General features: G+C 38.8%; 1 protein-coding gene across 1 annotated transcript in view; it reads left to right on the top strand.

The window, feature by feature from the left end:
- DTNA (dystrobrevin alpha) overlaps nucleotides 1–19,538 on the top strand; it is a 204,211-nt gene that overhangs the window by 170,531 nt on the left and 14,142 nt on the right. Inside the window, exons 14-18 of the mRNA XM_082640968.1 lie at nucleotides 1,961–2,048; nucleotides 3,931–4,028; nucleotides 8,499–8,612; nucleotides 14,827–14,923; nucleotides 16,729–16,749. Of these exons, the coding sequence (XP_082497094.1) occupies nucleotides 1,961–2,048; nucleotides 3,931–4,028; nucleotides 8,499–8,612; nucleotides 14,827–14,923; nucleotides 16,729–16,749 (418 nt within the window). The remainder of the gene's footprint in view (nucleotides 1–1,960; nucleotides 2,049–3,930; nucleotides 4,029–8,498; nucleotides 8,613–14,826; nucleotides 14,924–16,728; nucleotides 16,750–19,538) is intronic.

Consider the following 19,538-nt stretch of genomic DNA (forward strand, 5'->3'; position numbering starts at 1 on the left):
GCCCTGCTCTAGATAGCTGTTGGATTGTAGATGACATTTTAAAGGAGCCAAGAATCATTAATGAATACGAACAGGTTACTCAAGAGGCAAAACAATAATAAAATTGTATTACCTAATATTTTTGAGCATTTAATGTGTTCTAGGCGTCACACCAGCTTGATGTTTTTTACATGCATTGTCTCATTTAGGCAGCAGGAAAGTGAAGACTTTTTCTGAGGATGAAGAAGTGACTTGGTAAATGGAGAAATTCAGGAATATTCTAGGTAGGATACGGTAACTTAGAGAAAAAGGCTAAATCTAGTGGAAGAATTCAGGATAAGAACAGGTACAGTTTACATATGTGAGGAATATAGACTAGCGCATAGATAAGGGAAACAGGAATATCTTCCAAATGACCAGAAAAAAATGTTACAGTAATGGATTCCACCAAGCAGAGAAGAGCTACTTGGAAGTGACATAGCTAATATGCTGAAAGTGCATAATGATTTTCATTCATCTTCTCACTTTAGAACAAAGGTTGAAAGACTATGTTGCATGTTTACTTTTTATGTAAGTGTACAAATAAATAATATAAATGTATATTACTTTATGTGGATCTAAGTCTTTCAGTGGATAATTTTTACAACCTTAACATTGGCATAGAAGTGTGTCATTTTTAATGTATAACCATGAGTATTGATTTTTTTCTTTAAGGAACAGGCTTAAATATAAGCCAGCGGAGGAGAATATAAGTATATTTGGGGATTGAGAGGAACTGGTTTCTAATCTTGATCCTGGCCTGATACTCACCATAATAACTGATAAACTAAACTATGACCAACTAGTCTATTAACAGGATTAGCGTTCCTGGTATGTTTCACATAATTTTTTTTTTAGTGGCACCCAAAACTTAGTCTTACGTGAAGGGCTTTCTGAAATATCAACTCTCTAGGAGAGTTGAAAATGCTTCTATTTGCATTAGTTTTTTTAAGGGGTCAGATTATTCTTATTCTAATAGGAAAAATTTTTATAAATTTATAGGAGACACTAAATGATTCCCACTCATGTCATTAGAAGCCACTACCATAATTCTACTTCTCTGGAAGTAAATATAAAATGGCAAGTTACCTGGGTAGTAGTATTGTAGATGAGAATTATATTCATTATGTATTGCTGCATAACAAATTACCCAAAAGTTCAGCAGCTTAAAACAACAAACACCGTGAGGAATCCATGTTTGGCTCAGGACTTTCTCGAGGTTGTAATCAAGCTGTGGGTGGGCTGTGATCTCAACTAAAGACTCTACCGAAGGGGATCCAGTCACGTGGTTACTGGCTGGCTTCAGTTCCTCCTCACATGGGCCTTTCCACAGAGCCGCCTGTGACATGGCATCCAGCTTCCCACAGGGCAAGCAATCCAGAAGGGCTCGAGAGAGAGAAAACATGCCCAAGACAGAAGCCAGGGTCTTTTTATAACCTAATCTTGGAAGTTACCTTCCATTACTTCTGCCGCATTCTATTAAGTCTGTTAAGTCCAGCCATACTACAATAAATGAAGAGGATTACACACAGGAGTGGGGGATCACTGGAGGCTGACCACAATTTGTTTCTTCTTCCTTCTTGCTTTCATATTGTCTAACATGTTGGTTTCAGACATGTATTACTTTGTCATAAGGAAATTAAATTGTTAAAGACAATACAACTAAATTAAAGAGAAAGTATTCTTTCATCAGAAATGTTGATCAGGAAAGTCATTCCTCTTTGGAGATTTCTTTGTAAGGTAGGATTTATTAAGGACCTTCCTGGCCACATATTAGATCATATCATGAATCCAAGTCTGATGTCATTAACCTAACAGGATTTTGTATAGATCTCAAAGTTTTTGCACTGAAAAATTGAAATAGCCAACCCACTCCAGGTAGTAGTATGAATATTTCCATCTCAGTTGCCTGACGGACTCCTTCTTGCTCTGTTCTCAATAGTATGCTTGAGAGCTCCACCCGGCTTGATGAAGAGCACCGGCTGATTGCCAGATACGCGGCAAGACTGGCAGCAGAGTCCACTTCGTCTGTAAGTACTCTGAACGAGAGGGTGTCACGTTGATTGTTACCCTAATAGCTGACGCCACAACAGCAGAGCTGAGTAGTTGCTACTGTGCCGTTTGCAAGACCTAAACGATCTGGCCTTCCACTGCTTGCATTTTCCCTTTCCAGATATCATTCTGGTCTAGCATGAATCAGAGCTCGAGGTGTTCCTGTTACAGTAGTGCTGAACCAGACCAATATACCCAATTTCTCTGGATAATTCCTAGTCAATTAATATAAAGAACAAGCAATGATTCAAATCCACAACTGGCTCAGATAAGTTTCTACTTTTATCAATATATCAAGAAATATATATCAAAAGTTGTTTCTACTTTTCTCAATATAGCAAGAAAGAGAAAATTATGTCATAAAATCAAAAGAAAACTCTGCATCACATGTCAAAGGTCCCATATGCCAGACTTAGCTATAGAAGACCATTTAGGATATAAAATATAGGACCTCACACTTCTTCATTAGCAACACAAATTGTTTCTTTGTTAAAAGAAATGCTAATTAAAAATGATAGAAAAGCTTTATGAAAGTCAGACCTTTACCAAGTTTAAACCTTTTCCTATGGTTAGTTTTCTAGAAATGAAAAATCAGGCTGAGTTTCACCATGTCTTTGGGCTTAGGGAATGGGTGTTATTTTTTAAAGCTTGGCATTCTTTGGTAGAAAGATTAGTTGTAATTTTTTAAAATTTGTTTTAAAAGCAATAAAGACTGACATTGAGGAATTTCTATAATGTATGGTAGAGCAAAGAAAGCAAGGCACAGGGAAGTCTACATAATCTGACCCTGCTTTTACAAAACAATATCAAATAAGCCCTTGACTAAATACACATACACATAAATACATATATAAATATGGTATATGAGGTATAGATACATATATATTCTTATATAATCATATTCTTATATATATGTGATTATGTAAGAATGAAGAGGGACTTCCCTGGTAGCACAGCAGTTAAGAATCCACCTGCCAATGCAGGGGACACGGGTTCGAGCCCTGATCTGAAAAGATCCCACATGCCGTGGAGCAACTAAGCCCGTGTGCCACAACTACTGAGCCTGTGCTCTAGAGCCCACATGCCACAACTACTGAAGCCCGCGCACCTAGAGCCCATGCTCCGCAACAAGAGAAGCCACCGCAATGAGAAGCCCACGCACTGCAACGAAGAGTAGCCTGCTTGCCTCAACTAGAGAAAGGCCGAGCGCAGCAACGATGACCCAACGCAGGCAAAAATAAATAAATAAATAAATAAATAACTTTATTAAGAAAAACAAAAGAATGGGGAAAGTTATAACTGTGTATACACCAGTTGTTAAAGCTGGTTGCAATCCATCAGTGTAAAATTACATATATGAGTAAAGAAATGCTAAAAGTATGTTGACCAAAAGAAGAAAAGAAAGTCATATTACCTATGACTTTAAAACTATACAATTTTTAATTGTATATTACAGTGGTTAAACAGTAACTCTAGAGAAAGAAATACTTCAGCAGTGATATATTTTTTTAACCCCACCTTTACTGAAAGAATAGTTGCGATGGGAACAGCATGGCAAGAATGAACTAGTCCCCCAAAGACTTCAAGTCAGAAAGCTAAAAACCAGTTTTTCCCATGTTTTGTATATTTCCTGCCAAAGGATTCTATTCTGCTTTCCACTGCATAGATGTGCTCCAGAGCCCCCAAAAAGCTGGTCCTTAGGAGAGGAATGGCCATTTAATTTTACGTGTTTGCTTTTTTTTTTTTTTTTTGATAGAAATAGTTTTTTCTTTCTTGTGCATATCTCACGACTCCTATCTTTTCAAACACAGGTTGGTTCCCCTACCCAGTACTAAATAGTATAAACCACATATTTTCCAGCAGCCAACACAGCAGAGGAGTGCCCCTGACATCTCCTTCACCATTGATGCAAATAAGCAACAAAGGCAGCTGATCGCAGAACTAGAAAACAAGAACAGGTAAGGCTTTGGGGACATACTGGCTTTTTCAATCAAAGTACACATTCATTAATAACCTGTAGTCATGCTTTTAAATATCCAGGTTTTTTCACCCTGTAGGCATATAAATATAAGGGAAGACATATAGAGTCAATGATGCTGGCTTCTGAAAAGCTAATCTTTAAATTTTAGATCATCAGAGACTTCACGAGGGAAAAAATAATTTTATATATATATATATAATTTCTGAGATGTCGATGCAATTAACGTAGTCTCCCTAGACAGTCTGATTTCCCTTTTTCTGACACACTTATTTTCGTTAAGGAGCTGTCTAAGGCAGAAGGGCGCTCCTGGGTGCTAGGAAGAAAGTATCTCAGCCACCCAGAGACAAGCAGAAGGCTTGCCAGGGAGGGGTCCTGTGAGCATCCCCAGCTAAAGAGGCATCTGGAGTGACCACCCAGTTGTTCAAGCCAAACATTTCCACACCTAATCCATCAGTAGGTTGTCTCTTTATTCAGCACAGATTGATTCACCGTCTGGTCCCGTGGCAGTTCCCAAAAACCGTGCACCTCATGTCCTCCATTACCACTCAATCCAGCCTGTCATTTCGTATCATGTTCTTTCTTGTTCAGAACGCACTGATGATTTTCCACCCACTTTGAATAAAACCCACCGCTCTTACCACAGTCTGCAGGTCCTACCTGACCTGATTCCAGCCTCTCTTGCCAGCCACAGCCCGCCTGGCTCATTACACTCCTGCTTCTTTCTTTCTTTACAGCCTTTAAAGTATCGGTTGTTTTCGCAGCTTAGAAAGCTCTTCCTCAGGGTCTCTTCAGAGATGGCTCCTTCCCATCACCCAGATCTCAGCTCAAATGCCACCTCCTAAAAGATCACCTCTCTGATCTCTCCCACTACCTCCTATTCCAGGAACCACTCTCTGTTACATCTGTGTGTGTGTGTGTGAGTGTGCGTGTGTGTGTGTGTGTGTGTGTGTGTGTATGACATCTCTCTGAAAAAAAGTTGCATTTAAGTGTTTGTTTCCTTTTTATTGTCTGTCTTCCCTGACTGATATGGAAGTTCTTTGAAAACAGAGGTCATGACAAATGGCCGCTGAGTTCCAGAACCATGCCTGGTACATTGTAACAGTGTAGAAACTCAGTCAATATATACTGAGTGAGAAAGTAATAAATATCTGAGTCAGATCTCAAACTCAATGATGAGTAAGCCTCATATAAGAACAACTTGTACATTCTGTGTTTCTTAGAACAACACCAAGCTGTCTTCTTAATCTCATCTTTAAACACTGATGTCCCTTCTGAGATCAGACTGGTAAAGGAGGAGGCTGTGATTATTGTTGCATGCCTGTAGAGTTTGACCTGAAAATTTTGGGATAAATGGTCATGCTATTCTTTAAAATTCTATAGAAAAAAAAATTAAAAGGAAGATACAAACTCACTTGGCACATTTTCATATTCTTAGAAAGAAAAAAAAGACTGAAGTGAAAATTTACAAGCCCACAAATATCTTGGTTGCAGTTTTAATCTACTCTCCCACCTCTCCAAAGCACTTTGTTTTCCCTTCCGATTCTCTGCTTCCACTCAGCATGGGGATAGCACACTTGAGGGGAAATCGGGACTTCCTTTAAGGAAATACCCCAGGGATATCTACCTCCATGTGGGATTCCAGAATCAGCAAGAAACCCCATGAATGTGGTGGCTGTACCATGCTACCACTCTTACTGCTTGTTTCTAGGGCATTTGGGGATTGCAACCTCTGAATACATGTTTTTAAGATGAGAGGGAATAAAGGAATGGAAATGAGAAGAGATGGCAGAAAGAGAGCTTCATCCTTTCCCTGAGTTCTTTCCCCACCCCGTGCCTGAAGAGCATCTAGTTCATCCTGAACTCATCTCTGTAAGCCAACGGCCTCATGCCTTCCAAAGACCCCAGAACCACATCCCAGAAGCTTATCCAGGTCACAGTTCCTGCACCACGGAAATTCACCCAGGGATCCCATGGTCTCCAAAGTGACAGTTAACCCAATAATCAGATCTCTGGGCTTCAAGGAGGGATAGAATTCCTCACTTTACTCCATGACTACCCTAGGTAGTCATTTAGACATTTCAGAAATGATCTTTAGAAGATAATGCTTTCTTAGAGCATCCTTAGAGGAGCCAGTTAGAGTTAGTATTAGGAGTAGCTGGACTCTTCAGATTATGTTGTGGAAGTCACAGCCTGCCTAGGCTAGACCTGTCCAAGCAAGTACCAAAGACTGAGGGAGTCGAACACATATGGGCTTTGGGGCAAACCCGCCTGAATTCAAATGACTGGTGCCAGCTACGTATTGAAATTGGGCAAGACTTTTAACTGGTATGTGCTAGATTCCCTCCTTCATAAAACAGATAATAGCAATACCAATAGAACTATTGGCACTATACCAGTCTCTATACAGCAGAACTGTTATGAGGATTAAATAAGACTAAAGAAGACAGCACAGTCCCTGGGTGTAGTCTAAGCACTTCATGCTCCTTACCTATCTTACCTTTCTTCTCATCTGATCAGAGCTGCTTCTCTCTTTTTCTTCCTTGGGCTAAATGGCTGTGTCATGGTTCTGTCCTGGGAACCAACAAGGAGAACTAGTGGAAGTCACAGAATGTCAGGATGTTAGCCCTCAAGATCTTGGAAATCTCAGTTCACTGATTTTCAGGCTGAGCTCTCTGGGAGTTCGGGGGCCCTGTAGGGGTGTGTGAAGAGGAAGAAGAGCTAGTAGCCCAGGGCACCCCCCTTTCTTTAACCAGAGAAGTTCCTTCTTAACTGTGTGACATGTTGGGTTTCCATGGAAGATTTCTTTTAAAGAAAATTTTCCACTATAGAACACCAAGGGGGACCAAAAAAAAAGTTGAGAGCCACTGAATTATGGTCCAAGCTCCTCACCATACCCATGAGAGGTGTAGTGACTCACTGGTATGAGTCACTTGATTCTGGCATGTTTGTGAAGCAGGAGGTTGTAAATCAGCCTCTCAGATGGAAAGCCACCCATCCCCCTTGCTCACCAAGTTCACCTTCCATTCTTGGTGCTTCGTTCTGTCTTATGGGCTCTTCTGCATTTTGCTGGATGGGAGACTTACCCCTCCCCCAAGAACCTGTGACTTCTAACCTTGCTTAATAGCTTCTAACTCACTTAGGGATCATTTGTCTTACATCGGTCACCCATCCCTTATGGCTGGCCTAATGTTCACCCCAATGCAGGGCAGCCCAGGCCCCAACATCAATAATAGACTGACATGTCTCACCCCTGACAGAGGTCACACCAATAGCACTCTTATGTCACAGACTCAATTACAGTGAATCCTTTTAAAAGCACTTTCCTTCATAAGGCTACCCTTATTCAGATACATTGTTAAGGCTGAAAATATTAAGGAAAAGAGAAAGAATTTTGCCTACCTGGGGGCTTCTCAGATAAATTCAGTGAGAAGTATTTCATTCCTGGTGAGAGAATGGGGTTATTTAGTTTTGCAAAAAGAGCACCATTTATCCTTATTTTTTCCAAGCATCTCTTACTTGGTAGCTGCAGGTACTTTATGGTGTCAGACTGAGATCATAAATAAGAGGACGATTCATTTTTGTCTCTTAAGCAGTGCGCTTTGCAAAGCTGAACACATAACCACAGCATTATATTACTGACTAGAGAGAGTACTAGGTCCTGGGGAGAACACTCAGCTTGAAGGCTCCAATGACATATTGCAGAGTCTTCCTAGTTTGGATGTACTGGAGGTGAAGGCAGTATCCCCTCAGCCAGAGCACCCAACTGTTGCAGGAAGGGGCAACAATGTTCCAGGGCCGGAGAGTGGGCTCTTGTCTAACACTCAGAAATGAATTGTCCAAGGAGACACATATTGACAAAGCAAAGAGTTTATTGGGAACGAACAGGCACCCGGGGGGAGAGCAGCAGGGTAAGGGAACACAGAACTGCTCTGCCACGTGGCTCTCAGTCTCCGGGTTTATGGCAATGGGGTTAGTTTCCGGGTTGTCTCTGGCCAGTCATCTTGCTTGGCCCATATTTGGTCTGACTCAGGGTCCTTCCTGGTGGTGCGCGCATCTCTCATCCAAGATGGATTCCAGCACGAAGGATTCTGGGAGGTTGGTCGTCTCCTCCCTGTCTTGGCCCCTCCCGAATTCTCCTGGTTAGTTTTTAGTGGCAGCACCATGTTCCTTATCGGAACCTCCTGTTGTGAGACAACTCAGGCAAGCAGTTATCAGTTATCATCGTACCTGGCCAAGGCGGGAGGTTTCAGTCAATGGTTCCCTAACCCAACTAGCTACGGCCAACACCTCGTAAACACAGTCAGTTAGTGAGGGTTGGTTCTGCTCCAACACATAGGATGACCCCTCCTTTCTTTGTTCTGGTGGCCCTGATCTACTCAAATGTTAGATCCTGGACATCCTGGAAGTTAACTGACCTGGGTTTCTTACCTTCCTCCTCTCTCCCAAGAGAAATCTTACAGGAGATCCAGAGACTGCGGCTAGAGCATGAACAAGCTTCTCAGCCCACTCCAGAGAAGGCACAGCAAAACCCCACTCTGCTGGCAGAGCTCCGCCTCCTCAGGTAAGAAAAGGAGCCCAAGGTGTCTCAGGAAATACAGGTGTCTGAGATCATCAATAAAGTCTAACAGTGTCCACCAGAAAACGGTCCTCAGCCACCATAGCTGCTAACGTCTGTTTGCTTTTTTTTTAATAGCACACATCTAATTGCTGGAATTTGGAGGTTTGGGAAAGAGGCTGTTTATTTAGTTATTTATTTTCTTTGACACAGAGAAAAGGAAACAGTGTTCTTTAGATCCGAAACAAAATGTTTCACTGGAAAACAGAATTTTTTATAGTGCACTCTCTTTTTTTAATTAAAGTATAGTTGATGTACAATATTATATAAGTTACAGGTATACAACATAGTGATGCCCAATTTTTTAAAGTTATACCTCATTTATAGTTTTTATAAAATATTGGCTGTATTCTCTGTTGTACACTATATCCTTATAGCTTATTTTATACATAACAGTTTGTACTTGTTAATGTCCTACCCCTATGTTGCCACTCCCCCCTTCCCTTTCCCCATTGGTAACCACTTGTTTGTTATCTATATCTGTCTTACTGGAAAAAAATTTGAACTCAACTCTTTTTAGTTATTTGCACTATCAACAATAGGTTTATGATAAAAGTAATCAACAAAACAAACATGTAAACAACTAAAGAATCATCACAGTGTTTTAAATTTAAAAATTTACCTGTGACCCATAAATTATCTCTAAATCTTGGTCCCTAATAGCTTTGCATACAGATTTTCATACCTTCTTGTTCTACAAATGAATTTAAAGGCCTGGTGTTACCTAGTCTGTCATCATGAAATATTTGAGTTGGGAAGGACCTAAGAAGGTCATTTGGTTCAAGCCGTGAATTTCAGGGCACTTCTCAGGGTCAGACCGGTAGAGAGTAGTAAGACGTGGATGAGGACTGTGACCGTGTGCAAAAGGAGAGTCACACCATGGGCTCCAATCAGACTTAACTACCATACCTTGAATATGGCACTTACCCAAACCTGTCTGTGTAATAAACAACACAAACAAAACTCAAAGACATTCCCTCATGAAAATGTCATATGGATATTTCACAAGTCACTTGTAGTTAGCAGGTATAACATTCTTTCCATCTTTCAGTTTGGATGCCAAGTATATTTCAGGTAAATCTAACACTGAGGCATAATTTTTATAATAAGTACAGATGCCTCTTCTCAGAAACTCTTGTCAGAGTTAGAGTGCCACTTACTTCCTCCATACAAGGAGACTAAATTAAGCAGATTCTGTATGGCTATACTTGGATTTTACCAAGCCCCTATTGATTGTAGTCATGGATGTTTCTGGGGGTTCCACTCTAAACCTGCCCTTTGGCCATATTAACATCTGAGCACTCAGCACATCTGGCCAGGGGGCAGGCCCTGCCTCTCAGCTGGGATCCAGTCTCCCCAGGTTTGTGCACCTGGCTAGAGGGGCAAACCCACCAAAGGCCTGAATTATGGAAAGGAGACCTATAGAACTTGCAGCTTGTGGAGGCTGCTTGATGTGAAGAGATCACATCATACTTTGGAAGAACAAAATAATTTAATGGAAGAAACAGAAATTCTTCCTTTTCAACATATGGGATTTCTGGTCCTACTTTCACAGAGATGTAATAGAAATTCTTGCACATTCCACTACCATCACACAGAAGGGATGAAAATGAAAAGAAGGAAAAAGTGATGTTTTACATCCTCCTCCTCAAAGGCAAATGAAAGTAAAATCACTGCTTGAAAGCATCTTTTGCCAAATCGGATCATGTAGGCCCTCCAGACTCACAAGTTAAGAAAGTTAAGTCTAGTGTACACAGAAATATAACTGAATAAACCAACTTAGAAATAGAATAGTCATTCATCTACACCTCAGGGCACCCTGTCTCTGCCTGGAATGTTCTTTATACCTCTTCACTGGCCGTCCCATTCTCTGGTGGAAGGGTGGTGACTAGGAATTTTCATAAACATTTTCACTGGTTCCCCCCAGTTAGCATTTGCTTTCCAAAGTATTTGGTTCCGTTAGGATGATACCATCTGGGAAGGCATCTTTATGTACCTGGTTCACTGATGATGACTTTTCCAACTGATATTTCTTCCCTCCTTGATGTTGCTATCTTGGAACAGGCCAATAATTCTAACCATCCTCTGGCCCTGACTCGTGGGCATTCCCATGACCCCAGCCTAGCTCAAAGCTACACTAAGGAGTCTGGCTCTATGGGGAACTTCTAGACTTTCGGCCCTCACTGTCAGCTGGTGGCCCATACATAAGGCTTGAGGCTTGAGACACCTAAATCCTAGCTGATTCACTTACCTGCCTCCATATTCTCCACATTTCTTCTGCCTGGAAGAAGAAGTACACTCCCTTGAAGTATATTTCTTTAGATGCTTATGAACCATTTATACTGTGCTAAGCACTTTTTAACCATTTGGGGATTTCAAAGATACCCTGACATCCCAGGTTAAGAAAACCTGCTCTGGGTGTTTTATCTTTTAGTCATTTCAGACTTTCAAAGAGTTCCAAAACAATGACCTCTTGCCAATTACTTTGGCCTTGAGTTCCCATTGAGGGGTGACCATGTGAAGCCGCCAAAGGAACTCCTTATTGTAGCTTTGACAGAGGTCTTCTCCACCTGTTACATCCTTTCTGGGCCTCTTACTGAGAAGCCAACAGGAGAAATTTCTTTAGTAGGGGAATGGGGGCAGCAAGATCAGAGCTTTGCTTTTCACGAACACATAGTTTATTTTTATCTTAAGGGCATCATGACCTTTCTAAATGATCATATTTCCCTTTTTACTTTAGTCACAAGAAAGTGGAAAGCCAGGTTTGCAACCAAGATCTGGCAACTGAATAGGATTATAGGATAGGCATTTCTGTGTGCTAATCTGACACTTTCTATGCACTAAGCTCTACATACACTGTTCCATACAGTAGCTGTAAAAAAAATCCTGGGAGCTGGACATTACTATTATAGTCTTTTTATGGATAAAGGAACTGAGATTCACAGAAGTTAAATAACTTGCCCAAGATCCTGCACAATGAGCATCACAGGTATATTCTATCTCTTTTCCTTGGGTCTTAACTATCTCCTGCCTGTACTATTATAATAAACACTTTTCTGATTCCCAGCCTCTGGTCCATCTACACTGCTATCAGATTTATCATCCTCCGTTGTATTGTTCATTTAGTTCATTCATCTTGAGGATATTGCTATCAATCCTACAATAGGAAGCCATTAGAGGATGAGTTACGTATCAAGTTAACACAGTGGATTAGATTGTCAAGTCAGATTCACATGATCTTACCCTAGTATAGAGCTTTACTCATAATTTCAAGAATACAGGCAATCAAGAGCCACAGATGAAGCAGAGAAAGGGCTGGAACATTCCACGTGGTTCCCTAGGTCTTTCCTTCCCATATTGGATGGAGTATCTGAGGGAAATTTTGCAAGGTGATCTAGTGAGCCTTCCCACTGCAGAACCATTAAAAGACAGCTAAAGAACTATGTTTGCAAAGACAATACCATGTTCTGTAATGAAGAAAACATTAATGAAAACTGCAGAAGCAACTTGACACTACAAATCTTAAGAAAAACAAGTATAAATTTTCATATCTATCCCTTGCCTAAAAAATAAGCATTATATTAAACACATGGCATTCTTTTCAAAGTATATAAAATTATTCTTCGAGAAAACTTATTAATATAAAGAGACTTTTTTTGTTTTACCAATTAAAAATGGAATCATAATCTCTGATGCAAGTCTGTGGTTTCCAGACTTGAATTTCATTAGACCAGCTTAATTTTTTTTTTATTATTTTGGGGAAACAACATAAAGTTGAGTACTTTTTGTTTTACCATATAATGACATTTTTAAACTACCATCATCTGTTATTGCAAGTTTCATGAATGACTATATTTTTCAACTTTTTATTTTGAAAAAAATTTTAAGCCTACAGAAGTGTTGTAAGAATATCGCAATGAATTTCCTTCTACGCTTCACCTAGAGATTGCAAACATTTTGCCACACCCTTCTGCATCTCCCTATATATGTTCATATATGTAAATTACATACACATTTTTGATGAGCCATCTGACAATAAATTGCAGACATTATAACACTTTACCCCAGATACTTATGTATATATTTTCTAAGAAAAAAGAAGACATTCTCTTGTATAACCATGGTACCATCATCAAATTCAGGAAAGTTAATATTGTTATTTATTATTATCTAATATACAGTTCATATTAAAATTTTGCCTATTGTCCCAACACTGTCCTAAAGAAAGTAGGTTTTAACACACACACAAAGCTAGAAATAATCTGACAGAATAAAAGGCATTTGTTCAGACATGAATATTTTTAGCTCTACGAAAATAAAATCACTACTTAGTCCTTGTTTTATCATTTTTCCTTGGAACAGTGGAGGCTACACCACAGATGTGTTACCCACATTTGGTAACCACTGGTATAAACACTTATAGAGAAGACATTATTAAATGAATGTTTTTTTAAAAATGTAATGCAATCAAATGCATGAAAGAGTAAATGTCATGTTTTGAAAGAGTACTACTGTAAGATAAATGTACAAGGTTTTTTTCAATGTTGGTTAATTATAGATCACTATAAGCTAACTTTTTCTGATAGTTTTTGGATGCTTCTCTTAATATTTCTTACCTATAATATTAGAGGTTTGCTTCAACCTTCTCAAAGTGCTCTTATGATCAAAAGGCCAAAATTTATAGAACAGTATCTAGAAGAGAACTGGAAATAAATCAGAAACATTATTTACTCTTCTGCCAAGCCCTTCTGAGGATGTAGTTGGAACACCATGTGCAGACAAGGTCAAAGAAAAACCAGCTAATGGGTTTGTCATTGAAGAATATTTTCGAATTGGGCAAGACTTTCAAAATTAGAATGCTACAGACCAGGAAGACCAAAGACTAAAATAAGATAACATTAAAGTCTATAAAATTATGATGTTCCTTGTCCTCGGGATTCAGAAAAGAGGCAATTGTAAAGAAAATCAAAGGAAGGATTTCTCTGGAATAAGCTTTAAATGGCAATAAAAGCCAAAAATATAAATATTTTAAAAAAGAGTGATGTGTTTATAAGTTTTAAATTCATAATTCATTATAGAGAAGGCCTATATGAAAGCAAATTAAAAATGTCTCCTTTATATCCATAACCTGTCCTCCCACAAAATATCTTTTAATTGGATGAGTCATTGACCTAACTCCGTGTGACATTTTTATATTGTCAGTTTTTCATTTCAGAGTCCCTGCTACAGCTCCATTTAATATTGTGTCTGTGCCATTGAGATTAGCCATACTTATTCATACATTAACACATACATGGTTAAAGCATCCACACACTTTTTAAAATATAATTTCCAATATTTCAAAATCAGACAGAAGCCTTTGGGGCAAGGAAAAAATATATATATTACTTTTTCACTAATGGTCATGAAATAATAGATTTGAAATAGATTTGGAAAATATACGTATACTTCAGAAATGTGAATCATTAATATTCGTGTCCTTCATTGTTTTCATTCTTGCTGACAGCTGATAGAAGTTCTGCAAAACAAACCAAAATTAAGCAAACACAAACCTTGTAGATTGTTAGAACAATTGTATAAGAACTCCTTTTTGTCTGACCTCACTCTATGCGGCCAAACCCAAGCCAGAAGATTTATATCGACTATAAAATCTATACCACGAATATTTCTCCTCTGAAAGGCACCATATTGCATACTAAGAATTGAAGAGATTAAAAATGTACTTTTCTAAATCTTATTTCCAGATACTAAGGTAATCAGTGTTTTCTGTGAGATTTACAAAAGGGTCCTTGGGTTTGGAGGATCTGAGGGATTGGCCTTTTTCAGTGACAATTTGGTTTTTGTTTATTATCTCAAGGGGACCCAATGGCACAGCACAGGGCCCATGACATAATAAGCATTCAGAAAAGATTTCATTAAATAGTTAATTCAGGGTAGATGGGGGTAAATATCCAATAAGAGTTTAATTTTGTTTTAGTATGACTTTTAACAAATAAACATACACCCAAGCTATAATTGTTCATTCATTTGACATTTCCCTGCCTGGTAACCTATGTCAAAGACCCAGAGATGCCCTTTTTCTAGCGTTCCACAAGACTGGCAAATGTGATTAGCTCAGTGAATTGCATGCTGTTTCTGATGACAACTGCTTCTTTCTTAGACAGCGCAAGGATGAGCTGGAACAGAGAATGTCTGCTCTCCAGGAGAGCCGGAGAGAGCTAATGGTCCAGTTAGAAGGTCTCATGAAGCTACTAAAGGTAAGATGTTTCAAATAAATATTTCCTAGACCTAGAACTATGGCATTTGTAAAAAAAATTTTCTAATTAAAAAAATAAAAGAAATTTGCACATAATGTGCAATGGTTTTTTCAATTACTATATGTGAGTTCCTCCAAAATGTGGTTTCAAACTCAGTTTTAGTACCTTTTCTTAGGCACATCAAATGATAGCAGTCAATTATAGGGCTCATTCTTATCCATTTCCTGGAACCAGACTACTGAGGACCTTCATGGCATAACTTATGTTGTGCTCATTTACAGTTCCTTTTGTCCTTGGAAGTAATAAAACTGGATTTATTTAGAAATATTTTACATTTCATAGCCTTCAGAAATTCTGACTAATCTAAACAGAAGCTAATATCTAATTCAGAAAATGAAGATACGGCCATTAAATAATTTTGGTGATTATAGTTTTATTAAGAGGAGTAACTTTGTTAATTTCAGTAAATGTTGTCAAATCTGTGTGGCTTTAGCAGCAAGTCACATAACTTCTCTGGGTTTCAAATGCAAATTGTAAATGGGAATATCTCCTTAACTTTTCTGCAGGTAGAGCATTTAATAAGATGATCTATAGAAGTCCTCTGCAGAGTGTTATAATAATAATTCTCATTGGGAAGTGGCATTCTTTCTTTCATAAATCTTATTCCCTTCTTCAGTATGCACTAAATTGCATTTCAACCCAAAAGTAGACTAATTGTGGCCTCATGTCCATGATTGCCCCAGCAGAGGTTTCAGTGCTCTGTTGTCATCCTGCCTGATGTAAATAAGCATGAACCAGTATGGACTGGAACTGTGACATGCCAAAGGCAGGAACTAAAACTTCTGATAAAAGGACATAAGCAAAGTCTCTGGGACAACTCACTTGTGAGACAAGATGTCCTGCCTTTCAGTCCTTGGATCTCCCACATCCCTGACACCCCATCATTTATTGTTTCTGTATTGTTTTCTTTCTTTCTTTCTTTCCCTTCCTTTCCTTCCCTTTCCTTTTCTTACTTTCCTTTCTCTCTCCCTTCCTTCCTTTCTTTATTTATTTTTTAATTAAAGAAAATTAAATAGTTAACAAATATTTGTTGGAACCTACTATGTCCCAGGCACTGATGTAGGTGTAACAATTTTCTTTTGTTTTCTTTATTCTTTTATATTCCTTAGTCGACTTTTCCTGCTATCAGTGTCAGGAATGCTTTATCTTTACTAAACAAAATTTACTTTTCATTGTATTAGACATATAAAGTGCAGAATTCAGTTTTTGTTGTACTATCTATGTTTAGACAGGACTAGATAACTAATAACCTCTTGCTGTTTCTGCCCTATTATCTCATTTGATGATATAAAAAAGCTCTTTCTGGTTTTTTTTTTTCCAAATCTACCAAATGAAGTGGGCCCATCCCATCTTTCCCTTCACTGAATGACAGGAACCTGAAAACAACCCCCTGGTTCTACTTCTGTAGCTTCTGTCACTGTAGCAATGGGATAGGAGTCCATTTACCACCAGCTATCTTGGCATCAACATAGCCTAATTAAGCATAGTCTATGGTATCAGGATATACCAATAGCAGGATAGAGAGAGAAATCATGTTGAAGGATGGTTGGATGCATGGAGGAAAGAGATGGGTCTGTAGTCTCAAATATCTAAATAGACTTGGAACTAAAGTCACCAGGAGAAGAGGCTTGACCTGCCATCAAAGCCACATTGAGGTTTCCCCCACCTTCATGCCTTCACACTGTATACCTGCTCTTATTGGAACCCTGGGTAATCTAACTATTATTGATTCGATCTTTCTGTAGGAAGAAGAATTGAAGCAGGGAGTAAGTTATGTCCCCTACTGCAGGTCTTAACTAACAGTGGAGGGGCCTGCCGTCCTGCCGTTTTTCTCATTGCTTTCGCCTCTAATGTATGTTCATGCTTCAGTTTGGAAAGAGAAAAAAAATTATACTAATTTGCTTCCTTTTCAATGTAGTGCTTGATTGGAGACATATAAAATTTAGCATTTTTTATAATTATTACTACCGTCAACATCAAAAGAAGAGCTATTATGTCCTTTAGAACAGGGAACACGCTTTAACTAGTTGGAAACTTTTTAGATCTCCAGGGGTCTAAGTTTCAAACCAGTCTCATGCTCTTCTGGCTTGTTGATCAGACCCCTTCTCTTCATAGAAAAACACTCACCACAATCACTAACATTACACTAGGTAGAATCCACAGCACTCAGAAGCTAACCTCAACATCCTCTCATGCTGTGAATATTCAGTTCAGTTTCCATTTTACTGAAAAGATGTGGAACTTCTTTTTGTAAAAACCAGCCAATTACATCTCCTTTCATTGCATAATGTTTAAGCCCTGCTCCCCACTGCTCACCGTTATGTGCTCAGTCTAATAAGAGAAAGACTATACTCCGTAACTGTTCACTTCCCAAACCAGAATCCCTACCATTGGTTGACAGTCATCTCCAAAGAATAGGTAACTTTCAGCCTTTCTTGTACCACCAAGCACCTTTCTGCTGTGGGAGTTCACAAGGTGTTACGTACATCTTCCCTGGAAATAGGAGCCTTGTGACTGTCTAACTGTAGCCTGAACTGAAGCCCCCTGTCTGGCCATGTAGCCAGATGCAGAAGCCAGCAGAGGGAGCAGCGTACTCAAAATACAATAATAATAAAACAAAAGCAAAATAAAAGCAGCTTTCGTTTCAAGTGCATGTACCAAGCTGTGTATAACAATATATCCCACTTACTGGTCTTATCAAAAAGTTTTATGTTATTTCCATGGATCCATTAGAACCACAGCCTATCTGATTTCAACGTACCTTTTCATTCTTCTGTATTCTCTTTCCTATTATTCACTGTGCGTGTTTGTGTATAACAAAAAATGTTTGCAAAATGCTGGACACATTTTTACCCTTCATTCCCAAGGTCTGTAAAAAAGGAAAGTGTAAAACAAATCTGTAATGTCAGACAATAAAGACAATGTATTACATTATTTGTATTTTGTGAAAAAAATTACTTCACTAAACTGAAGTCAAATTTTAATGAGAGACAGTCCCCCTGGGTAAAAGACACACATTTGCTGCCTGTATTATTGCCCATAAATGCATACATGGGGTATTGCTATTGTACGTACAACACACTTAGATCATGGTAATGAAAAATGCCATCTCATGGTGCTTCTCTGCAAACAGCCTCTTTTCTTTCCTGTCTCTTACTCAGTGTGTGCATAGAAAAAGGAAATAAGGCTCACATATAACCTTCCTTCTCCTAGTGGAGAGAGTAGGCAACCATCCTGCAGCCAGTCAACCCTGCTTTAGCCATTTCCCTCGGGGACCCTCTCTCTACCATTTCCAAGGCAGCACATTCTTGAAAGGCTCAGTGGACCAGGAAGTTTATAAACAGATGAACGCATAGAGCCAAACCATGGCAGTGCCCATAAGAGCATCACTGCCTTCTTTCCCTCCAGCTCCTCCCCACTGGGCCCTCAACAGCTGCGGCATCTTTGAAAGTCAGCCAGCAGTGGGTACCGCTGCCTAGGTACTTAAGGACCATTATTGGCCACACCCAGATGTCAGCAATGCATTGTCTGGGTGGGGAGAGTGTTTGCGGGTCTTACTCATTTCTTTGCTTACATAGTCAAGCCTCTTTTCAAAAAGGACCCAAGGCAGCTTACAACTAGAGACATAAACAGTGACTTCATAAAAGGGAAATAGAAAAATCGAAAACTAAAGAAGATGCAAATATGCTAATCATAAGGGACAAGGGTGTCACTATGAGGTTTCTAGCTGTGAGGTAAAAAAAAGGAAAACATAATTGGTGGTTTTATCAGAACAGAAATGCCAGTTCTCAAGGGACCAAAATTTCTGTTGGCATAAAATATAAAATGAAGTTTTCACTCAGAGCTTTATAGAAGTAGTGAATAATAAAACAGACACACGCAGTAGATTTCGTGTGGCTGATTCTTATACTGACCTTCAGTGAAAATTAAAGACAGAACCCCATATGTCCCAATCCTGCAGAGGCAGTTCTACAAGGAAATAAACAAATGCCATCCAAATTTATAGACTTCTCATGGTATAACATGATCTAAGGAGAGAATTTAGAAGTTTTAGTCCGGCATCTGCTTCTAAATTCTGTTTTTATTTATGAGCCTTTCCCCTTTGGCGACATTCTCTTTGTAAAATCAGATTTAAGACACCACACACAACAAATTGTGCTTGATTTAATAACCTCTACTTGCTTTATCATAAGTCTGTGTGGTTCAATGTATTTTATTATACTGGTATATATAGTTCCTACTTATGCTGTTTCTTGTTAGAAGTAATGCATGAATTTATTCCCCTTGAGGAGAGAACATGAATTTTTTTTTAAATGGTGCCTGTAATATAATATGATGATTATGGTATCATAAGCAATAAATTTTTTTTACAAACTTGAATCGAAATTATCCTACCCTCTTTCTTCTTTGTGTATTTGTAAGATTTATTGAAGGAACCATAAAAAGAACACTCATAAAAAGTTTAATAACAAAGGCGGCTGGGATATAATAACAGTGACAGCATGTTCCAGAGTTTCTGGTATCCTTCCAGGGCCAAATACTATGACCTGGTCTA

Source organism: Mesoplodon mirus (assembly GCF_964341445.2).
Source record: "Mesoplodon mirus genome assembly, chromosome: 13".
Taxonomy (NCBI): domain Eukaryota; kingdom Metazoa; phylum Chordata; class Mammalia; order Artiodactyla; family Ziphiidae; genus Mesoplodon; species Mesoplodon mirus.